This window comes from Gorilla gorilla, chromosome 16, assembly GCF_029281585.2.
Source record: "Gorilla gorilla gorilla isolate KB3781 chromosome 16, NHGRI_mGorGor1-v2.1_pri, whole genome shotgun sequence".
Lineage (NCBI taxonomy): Eukaryota > Metazoa > Chordata > Mammalia > Primates > Hominidae > Gorilla > Gorilla gorilla.
In genome coordinates, this window is record NC_073240.2 from 69,400,890 (window position 1) to 69,419,218 (window position 18,329).

The 18,329-nt window shown below is 52.9% G+C and overlaps 1 protein-coding gene across 5 annotated transcripts in view; it reads left to right on the forward strand.

Moving 5' to 3' along the window:
* Positions 1-18,329, forward strand: part of CORO2B (coronin 2B) — a 215,245-nt gene that overhangs the window by 56,249 nt on the left and 140,667 nt on the right. Inside the window, exon 1 of one of the 5 annotated variants that reach the window (XM_031002341.3) lies at positions 9,937-10,629. The exons of the other annotated variants lie outside the window; for them this stretch is intronic. Within the exon in view, the coding sequence (XP_030858201.1) occupies positions 10,615-10,629 (15 nt within the window). The 5' untranslated portion in view covers positions 9,937-10,614. Of the gene's footprint in view, positions 1-9,936; positions 10,630-18,329 lie in introns of those variants that run through there. 5 annotated transcript variants of the gene reach the window in all.

Sequence of the window (18,329 nt, forward strand, 5' to 3'; positions counted from 1 at the left end):
TTAGCTCATTTACCGCAGCCTGAGACTTGAGTGATTTTGCCCCCATTTTTTAATAGATTTTATTTTTTAGAGCAGTTTTAAGTTCATAATAAAATTGAGCAGAAAATACAGCAAGTTGGGAGCTGAACAATGGGAACACATGGACACAGGGAGGGGAGCAACACACACTGGGGCCCGCCAGCCAGGAAGGGGAAGGAGAGCATCAGGAAGACTAGCTAATGCATACGGGGCTTAATACTTAGGTTATGGCTTGATAGGTGCAGCAAACCAACATGGTACACGTTTAACTGTGTAACAAACCTGCACGTTCTGCACATGTATCCCAGAACCTAAAAGAAAATAAAAATTTTAAAAAGCACATAAAAAAAAGAAAAAAAATACACTAAGTTCCCATATGCCCCCTGCTTCCACACACACACAATCTCCCCCACTGTCAACATCCCCCACCAAAGTGGTACATTTGTTACAATCAATGAATCTACATTAACATGTCATTATCACCCAGAGTCCAGAGTTTACATTAGGGCTCACTGTTGGTGTTGTATATTCTATGGGTTTTGACACATGTATAATAACATGCATCCACCATCACAGTATCACACAGAGTAGTTTCACTGCCCTAAAAATCCTCTGTGCTCCACCCGTTCATCCCTCCCCACTAACCCCTGGCCACCACTGATCTTTTCGCTGTCTCCATAGTTCTGCCTTTTCCACAATGTCATCTAGTTGGAATCATGCAGTCTGTAGCCTTTGGAGACTGGCTTCTCTCACTTAGTGATATGCATTTAAGGTTCCTCTATGTGTTTTCATGACTTGATAGCTCATTTCTTTTTGACACTGAATAATATTGCATTGTCTGGATGTACCACAGTTTATTTATCTGTTCACCTACTGAAGGACATCTTAGTTGTGCCCAAGTTTTGGCAATTCTGAACAAAGCTACTGAAAACATCCGTGTGCCGGTTTTTGTGTGGACATAATATTTCAGCTCGTCTCGGTAAACTCCAGGGAGAACGATTGCTGGATCATATGGTAAGAATAGGTTTCATTTTGTAGGAAACTGCCACAGGGTCTTCCAAAGTGGCTGTACTGTTGCATTTCTACCAACAATGAATGAGAGTTCCTGTGGCTCCACATCTTCCCCAGCATTTGGTGTTGTCAGTGTTTAGAGCTTTGCCCCCAATTTGCAGATGAGGAAACCGAGGTGCAGACAGTGAAAGGCTTGCCCAGGGAGTGTCAGAATTTCCCTCCCACTCCACCTCCTTCTCACACACATAACCCCTACAGTGCACAGGCTGATGTGTGATCTTTGGCTGAGGAGTCATTGGTCAGTGGGGTCTGTGGCCTTGGGAAAGTTCTCACCTGCAGAGAGAGGCTACTGTACTCTGGTGGGTCAGCTGGGCAAGAGGCCTTACAGAGGTGATAAGAACAACAGTGCAAACTTGCAGGGTCCACCATTTCTCTTGCCATATGTAGATGACTAGGTGGCGTGGTAGGAAGAGCTAGGCTTGGAGTTGGATACGGGGTTTAATCATAGGTCTGCCACTTACTAGCTATGTGACTGCATGTAAGTCATATAGCCTCTTCCAGCCTAAATGAGTGTAACTTCATGGGATCCTCGGAAGGAGCAAGGGAGGCTCTGCATATAGAGTACTTGCATGTAAACACAGCAGTTGTTTAGAGCTTACACCATCTATCTGCATAAGGACTATTGATCTGTGGTTTTCTTTTCTTGTGATGTCTTCGTTTGAATTTGGTAATGCTGGCCCCATAGAATGAGTTAGGGGCTACTGTGGATCTTGATCATGAAGTCGTAAGACATCGAAGGAAACTTCTGGGTGGTGACTCATAAGCTGGTGCTCTTACACCGAGGCAATACCAGAGGCTAAGGTTTTCAGAAAAGCAGTGTGCCCACAAAGTGAGCTGATCAGAGGAACCCCAAATACGAAAGTTGAAGTGCTTACAAGTTGTCCTTTTGTTCTCTTGTGAAGTACAATAAAGGCTTTGGAAGCTGTGGTCTGTCCCAGTTACACTGAGGGGAATAGTCAGTGTATTTCCCTTAGGGAAGGAAAGGGTCTGTGTTCAAACAGTCAGAAGACCCCCATGGTGCAGCAGAAAGAGCTCGGATGGACCCAGGCCCACTACACGTAGTTTTTTGTTTTGTTTTGTTTTTTGTTTTTTTTTGTAGAGACCGGGTCTCACTATGTTGCCCAGGTTGGTCTCCAACTCCTGGACTCAATCCTCTAGCCTCAGCCTCCCACAGTGCTGGGATTACAGGCATGAGCCACTGTGCCCAGCTATGTTATTATTCCTAATCTTGAATTCCTATTTTTGATGATGGCAGAAAGCACTTAATCAGGATTTTGTTCTTTTGGAAGAAAGTACGAAGGAAGCAGAGAGGAGGGAATGGATGATTGACATCTAAAAGCCATGCCCCAGGCTGTGGAAGAATTTGGGATAGTGATCTGGGTGGTAAATATCTCTTTAAAGAGCTGCCCAAGCACATTTAAATGAGTTTCTTTGTTAGTTTCTGAGGAATTTCCCTGTAACCTTCCTTTCCCATTCTGCCCCAGCCACTTGTTCTGTACTTAGTACTCAATATTCAGTACTCAGTACATGTAAATACAGACGCAACCAGCATTAAATACACAGTAGTAGGGGTCATAGGGAACTGCAGAGGCAAGAAGATTCATATTATTTTAATACAAATAGATCCCTAAGAGCCATGGCATTGTGAATAACAGCAGCATTGTCACCTTTTTCTCATGGTGGGAGATAAGAAATTAGCCAGGAATGACATTTGACAATAAAGAACACAAAGAGATGGTTCCTGGACCTGAACAAGAAAAGATAATTCTTGGACACTGCCAAAGAATCTTCACATGCACAGATTGGAAAATAAACAAATATGTTACTACCTCTTTTCTCCTCATTATTGTAAACCTTCATCAATACATCATAATACCTCATATGGGCCAAGAATTTTTAATTACATTTTAAAATCAAATTGTTTATATAGACACAGGTCCCACACACAAAAAACATTCGCCCAAGGCACTGCACAAGCTGAGTACAGCTGTAACCGGTAACCCGGGAGATAAGCCTTGTTCTTGGGAACAGGAGTTTGAAACATCTTTGATCAAGAAGAGACCCTGGCAACCAAAGCCTGCTCTTTACAAATATAACGGACTGAGATGCAGCAATGGCAATGCCTGGAGGTATTTAGCCCCAAGGAGGTGGTAAGTGCTGGGAGCTCAGTGCAGGGAATGAAATGATGTAACCGGGGTGGTGGTGGTGGGGTCCCCACTGTAATGAGAAGGCTCTCTGCTGATCTCTGAAGGAGAGAACTCCTGAGGGGGGCAGACACAGAAGAACAGGGATAAGCAGGACCTGGGGGGCATTGCCCAGGACTGGTCTGGCCCAGGGGCATCTGGGAAGGGCCTGTGGGCTGTCAGTGGATCTCCAAGGCCTTCCTCCCAGTTCCAGAGGCCCCACTCTTGCTCTCCAAATTGAGGAGCAGCTCTTCCAGGAGGCAATCAGGGACTTGCCCTTCCAGTCACTGGCAGCAGCTGCAGGTTCAGACTTAGAGGGAAGAGTGCAGGAAGTCCAGGATGGTCCCAGGAGCCACTAAATCTGCATAGGATTTTAAATCAAAGCGTGAAATGTCAACGCTACTGTCCCTTGCTGGAGCTGTTTCACGTTACCTGCCGCTTGCCTTGCTTTTGCTCCCTGCCATGCTTGTAACCTCCTTGTCTTCGGTGGAAAGATCTAAAAAGCCTCTGGCTCAGGCTGAAAATTTGGCTATGTTGTTCAGCTATGTTGCCTGAGAGATGGAAGGTGAAAATAACTCCTTCATATCTGTTTTGCATGATTTATCTGACAGGGCACTCACCACACCTTATTATATAAATCAGTGGTTCTCAAACTGGGGCAGAAGGGGTGTCAGAATACCTCCTTGCTGCTCACCACCCCCCAACTCCAGGTTTCTGAATCAATCTGCCTGGTATGGAGCCCCATAATTTGCATTTCAAAAAAGCTCCCAGGTGAAACTGAGGCTGGTTTGGGGCCCACACTTTGAGAACTGCTGATTAGGTGTTATCAAAATTTAGATCCTAAACGACTGGAAGGATCTGGAAAATCTGGTTCCAGAAAAGGCTGGAAATCTGGTTCCCAAGTCCCAGCTGGCTCTATACAAGGGACTGGGCTTCTTTGCCATCATGGCCCCAGGGAGATTCTAGGGGAGCAGCCCTCTGGGAGGAGGCTGCCCTGGGGTTTCCTCACTGTGCCCAGGTCTGCGGCTCCTTCTCCCTGGTTCATTTCCACACATGCACACACATGCACAGATACATACAGTCCTACACACTCATTCTCACATTCAGACACACACCCACACACACTTGCAGAGGGGGTCGGGACCAAGAGGCAGCTGCTCAGGTGAGGGCCCCCCAGCCAAGGATGCAGCCTGTAGAGGCCTCAGACCAGCCTGTGTTCAGGTGGCTCCCTCAGTCATCACCCCTCAGAGGTGAAAGACGACACCCCAGGGCAGGGCCCCCCAACCCCCAGCATCCCCCATGCCAAAGTCGGCATATGTGCATTGTACAGAGGCCACGGAAAAAAGGCAAGAAAGACAAAGAGAGAAAGAGACTAACAGTGGGACAAAGAGAGAGACGTCCACAGAGACAGGGAGATGGAGACAACCACACAGAGAGATGAGAAGGGCAGGAGGGTGGAAATAAGCAGATCTGGTGGGGGCAGAGCTGGAGGAGAGACAGGAGGAAGAGCAAAACCATGAAGGTCAAGGGGATGGCAGCAGAGAGGTGCGCCTCTGCCAGGCCAGAGAGCAGGGAGGGGTTGTGGTGGGCAGAGGGCAGGAAGGGGAAACGGGCATCCCTGAAGAAGTGTGGGGAGGTGCAAAGCATGGAAAGGTGAATGCAGCAGAGAAGCAGGGCAGGGTGGGAGCTGAGGCATGTGGTGGGGGACAGCGGCTGGGTGACAAAACAGACAGAAAGGGAGAAATGGGAGACCCACATACAGAGAAGGAGAGACCCGAAGCTGACTGAGCACAGCACTATGTGCTGGAATTACTAAGTGAAAGAGCCAGTCCCCGTCCTCAAGCCAGGGATGCTTCATTCTGCAGGAGCTTGTCAAATACACAAAGAGAAAATGTTAAAACCATCCACAGGAGCAGAGAAAACGAGGCTCAGGGAGTTGTGGAAAGCAGCACAGAGGCTGTGCAGCTAGACCATTCCAGTCACAGTCTAGGAAGGCTTTCTGGAGGAGGTGATACCTAAGGAAAGACTGAAGAAGAGTCAGCTAGGTGCTGACGGGGAGAGAAGGGCCAGGTTATGGTGAGATGGGAAGCCTGGGGGATGGGGGCAGGTCTTGGAGGACCCTGTTGGACTTCAACCTGAGGACACCAGGGAGCCCCTGATGGGGTTCAAGCAGCCAGATCTACGTGTGCAAGAGCTGCTGGGGGAGAACAGACTGAGTTGCACAAGAGAGCAGGCAAGAGGGCAAGTCCGAGTGGCCCAGCAAGGGAAAATGCTGAGCTAGGGCAATCACTGTGCTGACAGAGAGGTGGGAGGGAACTTGAGAGCTGCAGGAGCTTGGAAGCCTGATGAGCTGAGGGGGCCAGCATGTGGGCATGCCGCCTGGGGTGGCATAAGCGAGGCAGGCAGCAAGGGCTGGAGGAGCATCTCCCTCTTAGGGGCTCTACAGCTTTGGGAATCTCCCTGTGGCCTCTGCCACAATGCAGCATCCACTCATCCATGGTCTGGGATGGGTGCCCACAGCTGCAGGTAATCCTAAGAGACTGCAAGCCCAAGCCCTCCTCACTCTGTAGAGTAGCACTCGGTACAGGGCCTGGGCAGATGCTGGGCAAAGAAGCACATTAGGCAGGGCAGAGCCTCACACCGAGAGGTCCTCATTCCTTGCTATAGGGACCTGGACTTGAATCAGGAGGTTATTAAGGTTGAAGATAAAGGTGCCCATCACAGCCTTATTGATCAGCGAGGCAGTTATCCAGCATCTCCCAAGTGTCAGCCTTGTGAGTTTAAAAAGGAGAAAAAACACATGGTTAGAGCCCATAAAGAGACAGAAGCAAATATATTTCATTATGATTATAATACAGGGTGAATCAGGCGACCATGGATACAGCGCCAGGAGAGCTACATGCAGAGCTGACACTTGAGCTGGGCTTTGAAAGATGAATAGGAGTTCGCCATGCTGAGAAAGAGGGCTAGGGCCCCAGAGGCCCAGGAAAGAGCATGGCCTAAAGCATTGAGGCATGAAAGTGTCTAGAAGAGACCAGAACTAATACTGCAACGTCTTATTTACCCCACAATGTGTACCGTATCCCCTCAGGCTACCCCACCTCTGAGCTCACCTGCAGCTTAGAGCATCTGAAAGAGCCCAGACTTGAGCTGACAGCATCCCACCTCCATAAGAACCAGGGACTTTTTACTTTCTGCCCCAGGACATTCTCTGAAGCTGAGAGGCCTGCTCTGCCCTCCCAAAAGCATAGCCCTGAAGTGCAAGAAGGTAATGCCCTCGGGTCAGCCCTCAAACAATGGGGAAGAGGAGGGTGGATAAACACCCGCTAGGCTGACAGGCAATTCTGTATCTGATCCACGGGTCTCTGGGGAACTGAGCCTCCCTCCCCTGGATGCCTCCTGCAGTGACCCTGAGAATACACCTTTTTCTTTCTTTTTTTTTTTCCTCTGAGACTTGGTCTGTCACTCAGGCTGGAGTGCAGTGGTGCGATCTCAGCTCACTGCAACCTCCGCCTCCCAAGTTCAAGCAATTCTCCTGCCTCAGCCTCCTGAGTAGCTGGGATTACAGGTGCCCACCACCGCGTCTGGCTAATTTTGGTATGTTTAGTAGAGATGGGGTTTCACCATCTTGGCCAGGCTGGTCTCGAACTCCTGACCTTGTGATCTGCCCCCCCCCCCCCCGGCCTCCCAAAGTGCTGGGATTACAGGTGTGAGCTAATGCGCCCAGTGAGAATACACCTTTATACTGGTGTATTCACCTTTGCTCCTTCTCAACCGCACTACTCCCCACCTCCACTGCCCCAATCTTCCACTCCTGTGATCACCTTCCAGTTAAATCACCTGCATCCAACACCTCTCTCAGGCTTTGCTTTGGAGGAAACCCAAACTAAGATGGGCTATGTTACTGGAGACCCAGGATGAGTAGTGTTGTGGTGTTAACAATCGCACATATAAAATGCATGTATTGGCTGGGTGTGGTGGCTCACACCTGTAATCCCAACACTTTGGGAGGCCGAGGCGGGCAGGTCACGAGGTCAGGAGTTCGAGACCAGCCTGGCCAACATAGTGAAACCCCATCTCTACTAAAAATACAAAAATTAGTCGGGTGGGGTGGCGGGCACCTGTAGTCCCAGCTACTCAGGAGGTGGAGGTGGGAGAATCGCTTGAACCCGAGAGGCAGAAGTTGCAGTGAGCCAAGACCACGCCACTGCACTTCAGCCTGGGTGACAGAGTGAGACTACGTCGCAAAAAAAAAAGAAGAAAAAGAAAAAAGGAAAATGCATGTATTTCTCAGTATCTCCTACATGCAGAGGCCGTGACTGGGCACAAGGGGATGTGGCATTGTCTGAGTTTGCCCTTGCTCTTCTAGACCTCCCTTCTGCCTGGGGAGATGTGACAGAAGAGGTGAGCCAGCAGCACAGGAGGGATCAGAAACATTTTCCTTCTGCCTTTGGAGAACATCACATGGGTTGGGGGCAGCAGATTGATGTTCCTAATTACATTTGGCTCAAGCTGCTATTAAGTACTTGTCTCATTCTCAGAGCCCACAACAACGGCGGATGGCGGGAAAGGTGCCAAGAGGCATGCTGGGAGCTCAGGATGACAATCTGGGATTTGAAATCTCTGTAAGATATAAAAGTGGACAGACAAGTCACAGCCATGGGTGCAGGGTGACTGGTGTCCTTGAGTTGCCCTTTAAAGTCTTCCGATTGGGTCCTAGGGCTGGAAGGGCCCTGGAAAGGTCTTGAGCTCCATCCTTCTGGCTAGAGGCTGACCTGCCCAAGACAGCTGAGACAGGGAATCTGACTCTTCCAATGCTGGACAGCTCGCTGGTGGGAAATGCTTTCATGGGCCTAATTTAAATTTCCTGTGCTGCAGGTTAAAGGTATATTTTGCTTGATTTGTTCTTGGTGGCATTAAATATTTGCTAAGCTCCTACTATGTGCCCAGGGGTACACAGTGAGAGAAGGCATGCCTCTGTGCTCAGAGGCTCATGAAAATGAGACCAGACACTCAGAACTAAATGCAACAGGGAGAGCCATTGGGCTGGAGTTGTCAGAAGAGGTGGCAAGGAGGTGGTGCCGTGAGAGGTGGGATGCGTTTGAGTTAGTGCAGAAGAATAAGAGAGCATTCCTGGCAGGCAAGCAACGTGGGAAGATGCCTTAGGAAGGGTTTGGCACAGAGGAGACGCCTGAGGTCTGCAGCACATCTGCTACCCAAGAGATTTAGTAAGTCCCTGGAACTCCCCTGGGGAACGAATAGCTGCCTACCTATGTCCTAAGACACCTGTGAAACTCAAATAAGGCAGCAAGTAGGAATGGACCCTGGAGTTCACGGATTCAAAGCACAATGCTGAGCTTGATTTAAGAAGACTTTCATTCAAGTCCTCGCTCTGTCACTGTGTGCTCTTGGGCAATTTCCTTCCCTTCTCTAAATCTGTTCACTCATCAGCAAAATGGGGACGGTAATTCTTTCCTCACACTGTTGCATTTAGGGCTCCCAAGAAAATGTGGTTAAAAATGGCAGGGCCGGGGGCGGTTGCTCATGTCTGTAATCCCAGCACTTTGGGAGGCAAAGGCGGGTGGATCACGAGGGCAGGAGTTCGAGACCAGCCTGGCCAATACGGTGAAACCCCGTCTCTAATAAAAATAAAAAATTAGCCGGGCGTGGTAGCGCGTTCCTGTAGTCCCAGATCCTAGGGGGGCTGAGGCAGAAGAATCGCTTGAATCCAGGAGGCGGAGGTTGCAGTGAGCCGAGATCGCGCCACTGCACTCCAGCCTGGGCGACAGAGTGAGACTACTCCGGTCTCAAAAAAAAAAAAAAAATTGCACAATGACCCACAAAGCACTTCCTGGAGGCTGGTTACTCTATTATTATTGCTCCAATCTAGACACTGGTCTCCTGGAAGGCAGGCATCCCATCTCCTCTCTGTTCCCCCAGCACTTTCCACAGAGCAGGTGCTCATATATGACGTTGCCTTCGCTGTCCAGGTGAATTGCACCGGTAATTACCGTGGAGCAGGAAGCCAGCACTTCCGGGCTTGCCAGGCTGTCCTGCTTGGAGAACCCCTCTGCTTCCACCTCTGCTAACCCCTCCCCTCCACCCTCTCCGCTGTTCTGTATCTGCGGAAACCGGTTCTGCTCAGGTGCTTGGGAGGGAGACTCCTTTCTCAAGACTTGCGAGGTCACCTTCAGGTGACTGTCCCTCAAATCTCCGCAGCAGCTCCAGGACACACTGTGCCCCGAGTCAGGATTGGATCAACACACAGGACGCACCTGTGTTATCACTCCACCAGTAGAGCGGCACTCAGTGGTAGTGTAGACAGTCCTAGGGCAGGGCAGCTTCTATAACAAGAGGTTCCTTAGGGAGCTAGCGGCCGAGTGGAAAGAGCGGGAGGAACGGCTCGGGCAGGCAGGTCCTGTGCTGTGGTCTAAGTCACTTCCCACGTCTGTCCCACTCTGATCGTCAGTTTCCTCCTCTGCAAAACTCACTAAGGCGGCCTTCGGGCAAGTCATCGCGGCGGGAATTAGATTCGAAAGAGTGCTTACACAAATCCGTCTGGCCACCCTGTGCCCCGGGCCAGCGCGAGGTGGGGGTGCGGGCAGGGCTCCCGGGCTTGCGGCTGCCACGCCCCTCCCAGCCCGCCGCGCCACACTCACGGCCCACGGGCCGACTTTGCGAGCCTCCAGGGGGCGAACCCGACCGCCTTCTTTGCCCACGCAGCGCCTCGGCCGTCCAGCCTGTGACTTCACCAGCGTCCCCGGGCCAGCGGGGCACCCGAGAGCCCGGGGCGCCGCCCGTTCTCCCAGCCGGCAGGTGCCGGGAGCCAGCCTCGCCCAGCCGCGTGGCGTCCGCAGGCCCGAAGGGGTTAAGGCCGCGGACCCGGGCCCCCGTCCCGACTCCGGGAGCAGCGGTGCCCGGCGGCCGGCGATCGAGCGGGAAGCTCGGGGCACGGCCGCTGGCGGGCTGCGCTTCCTCCTCCTCCTCCCTCCGCCTCCTCCTTTGTAGCGAGTTCCCGGCCCCTCTTCCTCCCCCCGCCCCCCAGCCCGGGCCCTCTCCCTCTCTCCCTTTCTTCCTGCCTCGCCTTCCTGCGGCGAAGGAGGCTCATCTATTATAAATGCACATTCGGGGCTGACATCAGCGACTAGCGGCGGGCGAGCGCCGACGAGCGGTCCCTGCGCGCTGCCCGCCCGGAGCGCAGCCCCTAGGCTCGGCCGAGCCGCCGGCTGGGCGCGGGGAGCGAGCTGGGAGCTGCCGGACCCCCTTCCCGCCGCCGCCCCGGGCCGCCGCCGCCGCCCCCGCACGCCGCGCCCGCGCCCCCGCTCCGCCGCGGAGTTTCTGCATGACTGTCACAAAGGTAAGCGCCGCTCGCCCGCCGCGCCCGGGACCCGCCGGCGCCTGCAGCCCCCGGGCTAGGCTGCGGGGGGCGCGGGGGTGTGGGTGTGGGGAGGGGGCGCCGGTGCCGGGAAGGTGCGGCGCGCGCCTCTCTTGTTGCCGTATCCGCTCGAGTCACTCCGGCCCCCAAGGACTGCGGAGGCCAGGGGGAGGATGCCGCTCTGGCAGCCCCGGCGGTTTGGCCAACATCCCTCCGCGCCCGGCCCAACCCCGGGACTGCATTTTTAACCCTTGTTTGGGATGCTGCATTTTTAACCCCTGGAGAGCTGGGCTGGGCGGCTAGCGGTGTCCCTCCACGGAGTGCGCGGCGGGAAGCGTCGCTGGCAGGGGCTGGTGCTGAGCAGTGGGTGTGGGGATGGGCCTGCCGCCCCGAGGAGGCCAGCGGAGGGGAAACCCCACCCCACCTGCCAGCCTCTGCCTCCCAGAGAGTGGAGCGCTGGCTCCACTCCAAAGCCACTCTGTGCAGAAGGCGCTGCCCAGTCCTGGGAGCCGCTACCAGAGACAGGGCAGGTCCAGGTGGTTGGCTTGAAGATGTGGGGAGGGAATGTGACAGGGGAAGCAAAGGTGGGCATCTTGGCAGCCCCCATATCGGAGGATGATTGTTGGGCCTTGTCATAGGGGCCCACGTTTATTGGAGAGACTTCAGGGGCTTCCTAGTTGTAGGGAGGAAAGAGTTAAGAGGAAAGATGATGGGGCAGTGGAAAGTGCCAGGGTCAAGGGACCAGGGAGACCTGAGTTCAGTCCCAGCTCTATCCCAAATCCCCTGGATGACCTTGGTCGGGGAGGGGTCCACTTTGGGCCTCAGTTTCTTCTTGTGTGCTGTGAGGGTGATAATATGGGTCCTGGGTTGTGACAGGCTGTTAAAGAACCAATAACATCAAGGGTGTGAACCCACACTCTTCAGAGAGATCTGTCTGGGTACTGAGCTCACAGTCTGGCGGTGGCCTCGGGCTTGGCTGTCCATTCAAGGGCCAGACTCCACCCTTTCCAGCTGCCCAGCTGGGTCCCAGAATTGGGGAGCTGGAGGCCAAAGTGGGACCGGCAGCCCGCTTGTGGTCAGAGCAGTGGGGCCAGATGGAGGGATGGGGTGCAAGTGATGGAGGTGGGGTGGTTTTGGCTCCTTCTGGTAAGCCAGGGCCTACCCTTGCCCTCCTGAGGTCTGCCCCAAGACTGAATGTTTGTGCGGATTCTTGGGCCCAACTCCAAACTTTGCCATTGGCCCTGGTTCTGGGACTTGGGAGCATTGTGAGAAGATGAACTTGAGGGTGCAGGGGCTTCCTCAGCTCTGGCTACTTCTGGCAGGGCTGTTGTGACCCACCTGGGGTAAGATGCTTAGGGTTTTGAAATGATGCAAATGCTATTCAGCTGGGAGGGATATTAAGGTTATTAATGTCAAAGATGCAAGCAGGCTGGGACAGAGGAGTAATGGATGGGCCCGGCTAGAGAGAGAAAGGGTGTGAGGTTTTAATAATAGCGCTGAGGATTAACTCAGCGCCTCCCCTGTGTCTCTTTTTGTGCACGAGCTCATGCAGCCTTCCTTCCCTGGAGGCCTGCAAGGAAGGTGTTTTCAGTTCTCTTTAACAGTGGAAGGAACTGAGGCTCAGAGAGGTGAAATGACTTGCCTGAGGTCACACAGCATGTATGTGGCAGAGCTGGGGTTTGCCCTCAAGTCTGTCTCAATCTATGGCCAGTGATCTTTGCACTGCTCTGCATCGTTGGGCATCCTGGCTACTGGGGGACTTCCATGGTAGAGGAGCACTGCTTGGAGACCTGAACCTTGAAGCAGGGATGGGACAGGGAGTCCGTGAAAGTGGGTGCTTACCTGTTAAGCCCACTGACAGGCCTAGCTTCTTGGTATCCAGTGACTATTCAACACTCCTCCACCCCCATATCCAGCCCCCAACAAACCCTCCATGTCGCTCACCTCCTGCTGTAACCAATGTGGCTTTGGCTTAAGCAAGCTCAGAGGATTAAATAAAATCCCCACCTTAACCCTATCTTCTCTCCCCTTGCTGGCCCTTCACAGACCAGCGTGTTCTTGTGGGGAACAGAGAGCAGGAGGGATGCAGGAAAGGCCCTGGGGACTGCCTTGCTGTCTACAAGCCCGCTGGTAGTAGCTCCTCCAGTACCATAGGGAAAGCCACCATGCTCTGGAAGTCTGAAGGCCTGGCCCCTAGTCCTAAATTAGCCAACAACAGGCTGTGTGACCTTGGACCAGTCACTTCCATCCTTGGGCCTCTGTTTTTCTATTTGTCAAATGTAAGACTTGGTTCCAATGATCTCCAGGGCCTCTTCTGCTGAGCCTTGGTGCAGCTTCAGTTCTGGCAAGAAAGTCACCTCTGATGGAGATTGGGAGACTCTTTGTTCTCCGGGGGGTGGTCTGTTTACAAAGACAGATATGAAGGAGAACCCTAAAGAGAGTGTGAGAGGTAGGATCGCTGCTGACACACTGGGAGCGGTAGGTAGGGGAGGAAATGGGTTCGAGAGTGAGTTCCCAGGGCAGTGTCTAGGGCTCTAGCCTTCTCTGCTGCTGCTTCTCCAGGCAGAGGGTCATGGCTGGGTCCCAACTTCCTGCCCCTTGGACGAATGCCTTAGTCCTTGTATCAGGTCCCCTCAGGGCAGAGTCCTCTGGGCCAGGGTTAGGTATGGACTGCAGGAGCTCTGAGCTCAGAGAGGCCTGGCAAGTGGAGAAGAGGAAACCAGATGGCAAGTTGCTAGATCCTCAGTAGCACTTCTGTAGAGGAGGTGAGCCTGTTTTCCGTTTTCCGCCTCTCTTTCATACATCCACTTGCCCCCTTAACCATGAGGCACAGCTGCTAAACCTGCAGGCAAACCCTGTGGTTTCTGAAGGACTCCTGCCCTAACTAGCCTTAGGAACACAGAGCCCCAGAGAACTTCTAGCCCCGTGGCATTTCTCCTGGTTATGTTTTAAACTTTATTTGATTGTATGTAATTTAGTAAGTTACCTTACTTTCTTTATAGGATGAGAAAGAGAAGAAAGCCAGAAAAAGGGAAGAAAGAGTGGAGGGAAGGAAGGCTCTGATGCAGGGCCCTGAGTATGCACAGGAGGTCAAGGTGCTGCCTCCTCTCAGTCCAACGTGCTTCCTAGGGCAGCTCGGGGCGAGGGAGCCAAGGCTGCTTTCCCTGAGACAAGTAGCTCCAGCTGATTTTATTCTTCAGGTTCTTCTGACTGCTTTGTATAATTTTCTTGTTCTGTTCCATCTCAGTCATGTACCAGACTAGCAGTGCTTCTCCAGTTCTAAATATCTGTTTCTACATTGCTATCAACTGGAAAAGCAGAGGACGAGGTACATTAATAGAGTCGTGTGTAAAGTACAAGTTAATGGGCTATAAGAAAACCTGTGAGCTGAAGTCTAGGCGCTTGCAACCCGCTTCGTACTGCTCAGAGGCCCTTTGGGGTGATTTCCTGGCTGCTGGCTGTAATGTGACCCAGAGGTGGGTCTTCCAGGTAAGGGAGGAGGTGGCTTATAGTGACCAGGCTCCCCTCTTTTGAGGTGTGCTGTGTTAAGTTAGACGCTAGTGAGCTGAATGCTTTTTACCTTCCTGAGCCTGGCTCAGGGGAGTCAGCAGTCCAGGAACAAAGTACCCTGAGCAGCACAATTGCCTGCTGCACCTTAGAAGGCCTTAGGAGAGGGAATGTGGGAAAAGAGAAGACCTTTCATGCCAACATGCTCCTCCCTGCTAAGCAGATAGATTGTAGGTCCGTGGGCAGCACAATCAACTGTGCCCTGGCCCCTCTTTCTGCAGGCAGCCTTCCCTCTCCTGCCCCAGCTCCAGCAGGGCACAGCCTGCTGATAAGAGCCAGTGGCTCCTGCTGAATGTGAAAGGACTGAGGATGATGTTATCCTGCCCAGGTAATAGCAGGCCTGCATTTGCCAAAGATCATGTGTCTCTAGGGCCCCTAGAGAGTCACCCATAGGAGAATAAAATTTTTGTGCAGGCAAATCACCCAACCCTTTCCCTTGAGAAATGAGGGAACTGAGATGCTGGAGCAGAAGTTGTGACTTGCCCAAAGTCACTCAGTAAGTTTGAGGCTGGAGGGGCTGGCACCTCAGTCCTGACTCCTCGGTCCTGACTCATGGTCAGTGCTCTTTCCACCTGGCTGCCTGGGAAGGGGTCCCGGGGCATTCTGAGCAGGCACAAATGTTTTGGCCCCACTCCACTTACCCCACTGCATCACCCCTTCCTGTCCTGCTGGTGCCTGGATTTCCCTCTGTGGGACACCCTCCGCCCTAGATGGAAAAAGCATTGCAGGAGTGGAAGGAGGGACAGGATGTGGGGCAGGGGAGCAAAGTCCGTAGGAGCCTTGCTATACCTACAGTCAGGTGGCGAGGGGGATTATGAGGCCCCTCTGCCTCCAATTCCCTGACGCAGAATCTAGGTACCCAGGAGATACCTGAACCTCCAGACATTCTACATCCCAGCACCTCGTTCCTGTCTGGGTCTCCCGGGGAGAGGAAGTGAGAGAGCCAGCACCTCAGGAAGCCTTGGTGAAGAGGAAGCGGGGGTACCAGCACAGACCCAGCTCCCGGGTGGGAGCCCACTTGCGGGTGGGCAAGGGCTCTGCCTGCTCTGCCCACACACCCATTATGCCTCCTCTCCCTTCCTGGCCTTCTTCCAGATATCCAGCATTCTCATGCTGGGAGGTGTGCAGCTAGCAGTCATTCGTTCATTTAGCCAGCACCCTCTGAGCACCTACTCTGGGCCAGGCCCTGTGTGAGGCATTAGGAACACAGTGGCATTAGCCACAGTCCCTGGGATCCAGGACCTTAGAGGAGAAGGACATGGAAAGGCCAAAGCCTTGAGTTCAGAGTCTCGAGGTCCAGTGGGCACGAGCCAGGAGACCTCTTGTCTTGCCTGCATACTGTAAGTGCCTAATGAATGTAGGCTCTTTCCTTCCTTACTGTCTCTCCCTCTAGGCAATGAAGCTCACTCTCCAGAAAAGCGCTGTCAGATGCTTTCTTCTGGACTGTGCCCAGAGGCCCTGTGTTCCCCTCCCCCAAGGCACTGCCACCTTGACACCTATGGCAGCTCTTAGAGGAAGCTGGGAAGGGTGTGAGGCTCTCCAGGGCTCCCAGAATCACCCCACACTGGCCAGCCCTGTGAGGTTGGCACACACTTGAGTTTGGCTGGTTGGGAGTGTGGGCGCTGGCTGGGCCAATGGCCTGGCAGCTCAGGGATGGAGTGAGTTTTTCCACTTCTCTCCCAGGCCAGCTAGCTGAAGCAGACACAGCCTCCGCCAGGGCCAGTGCTGGTGGAGTCTCGGCTCCTGGCACCCGGGCAGCCCTGACTCTGATTTGGATATGCCTGGCCACAGAGCTTATCTGGTGTCCAGGAGATGAGAACGTGTGCAGATTCTCTCTGCGCCCAGCCCTGTCTCCTTCCCTCTTTTCCTGATCAGCCCCATTGGGTTCCCATTCCTTCCCCTGTAGGCCCTGCAGGCTCAGGCCCAGGGTCCTGGAGCACCCTGCAGCCTGGGGAGCTTGGGGCAGCTGGCATGGGGCAGGCCTTGCCAGGGAAGGACAGATGCAAATCCAGTGGCTTCCACATGAAAAGAAGCTGTTTAGAATGAGCCTCTCCTTTGTGGGCCTGGAGTGCGGGACCAGCTGCTAAGGAGGCACAAGTGGGGTGGGGGTGGGGAATGGGGGAGAAGCCACCACCGCCCTTCCTCATCCCTCCTTTTTGCCCCCGCAGAGGCCCCTGGAGGGACTTTGTAATTGGTTTCTGGCTAGCAACCTCCTTCCAATTAATTAATGTAGCGATGGGAGGCTCCCAGGTTTGCTCAGGCTGTCTTTCGTACAGAATACATACATGGGTTACTTCCCTGAATCCCATCAGCTCTGTCATGGTGGGGACGGTCCCCTCTATTTAGGGACGGATAAACAGAGTGTCTGAGTGGAGAGATGACCACACCCTGGTCCCAGAGCTAATGTGGGTCAGAGGCGGGATGCACGCCCAGATCTTCTGGCTTTGAGCCAGAACCTTTTCAATCCGATCACATAATGGTCCACAAGCCATGAAGATTAATCACCATCATCAAGATAATAACAGTTATTAAGCAGGCGTTGGGCACGCATGATCGCATTTACTCTGTACAACCATGGGGTAGATTCTATTATCCATCCCATTTTCTAGAGGAGGAGAGTGAGGCTTAGTGAGAGTAGGTGAACTGCTCAAGGTCACAGGTTGAATGAATGGGTGGGGAGCAGGGATTTGTGCCTGGGCTGTCTGACTCCAGAGAACACTTTCATCTCACTTCCAGGCCTTTGGTCCTGGGGCATGATCCTACTCTGCTTCCACTCCCCACCAACCCCCCACCTACAATACAGTGGGCTATTGTCTGTTGTGTTTGTGGCCCTGCCCCTGAGGATGTGCAGGACAAATGCTGGTTGCCTTGAGGGTGATGCCCATGGTTGTGTCCTGCTTAGATTTGCCTGTGGTCTTTACTGGAGCTGGGAGTCATGTAAATGATTCGGGGAAGGGTGCTGGGGGAGGAGGGTGTCCTATACATGGTGTTTGACATCAGATTGGGCTGCTTGGGTAGGGCATTCAGCCGAGGGCAGAACAAAGTATGACAGAGGCAGAGCCGCCTTCTCCATTTCCATGAGGCTAGCTTGGTTCAGAGAACGCAGGTCCCTGGTCCAGGCCTGCAGCCCTTACGAAGCAGCCTTTTCTCGAGTTAGCCCCTGATGATTTGGGGTTCCACTGGCTAGGAATGCTGGCTTTGAAGTCAAACACATGGCAGTCTGTCATTTACTTGCTGTGTATTCTTGGGCAAGTTGCCTCACCTCTCTGAACATCTGTTTCCTCATCCATTCATTGGGATTGATAATAGTAACAATCCTTTACTATTAAGGATTGTTATTAAGATAAAGTGAGCCGATCCATGTGAAGCACTTACCATATGCCTGACATGTAGTGTTAGCTGTTATTCTCAGGAAGACAGAAAATTAATGAGTGTCCTGGGGCTTATGAAATGAGCAGTACAGGGAACTCTGGGAATAGCAGGGGGCCTGACCTAGTCAGAGGGATCAGGAAGTGACTTTAAGTTGAGTCATGAAGGATGAGTAGGAGGTAGCAGGTGAAAGGAGGGGAGCTGAGGAGGGAGCAACAGGCCGGGGATGAATGGGCAAACGTCGGGAGTCAAAAGCCACGGACCTTGATCACTTCCTGCATGCTGGACATTGATGAGAGCATGGTACAAGTATCCACTCATTTAATCCTCAGAGTGACATCATGGCATAGGTTACTGTTATCATCCCTGCTTTACAGATAAGGACACAGGCACAGAGAAGCTAAGTCACCTGTAAAAGGTGGCCCAGTGAGGCAGGATGAGGCTGGTCCAGACCCGGACCTTCGGATTCTGGCCTCTTTCCTTCCCCCTGCCTGCTGCTTGGTGATGGGGAGGGTGGCCTGACCCTGACTGCTTCTAAAACTGACCCAGGCAAGGGGGTGTGGAAGTGCCAAGTTCAGTTGCCTACCCCGATGCCTCACGGAGCCTCCTTGGGCTGTGTAAAGAGGCCAGAGGCCCTCCTGGCTTTCAGGCAGGAGGGAGAAGTCATTTATTTTTCCAAAAGGAAACTTTGCTCTGGCAGGAAATTTTCCACCTTATATTTTTAGTGGGCTCAATTATGACCATTT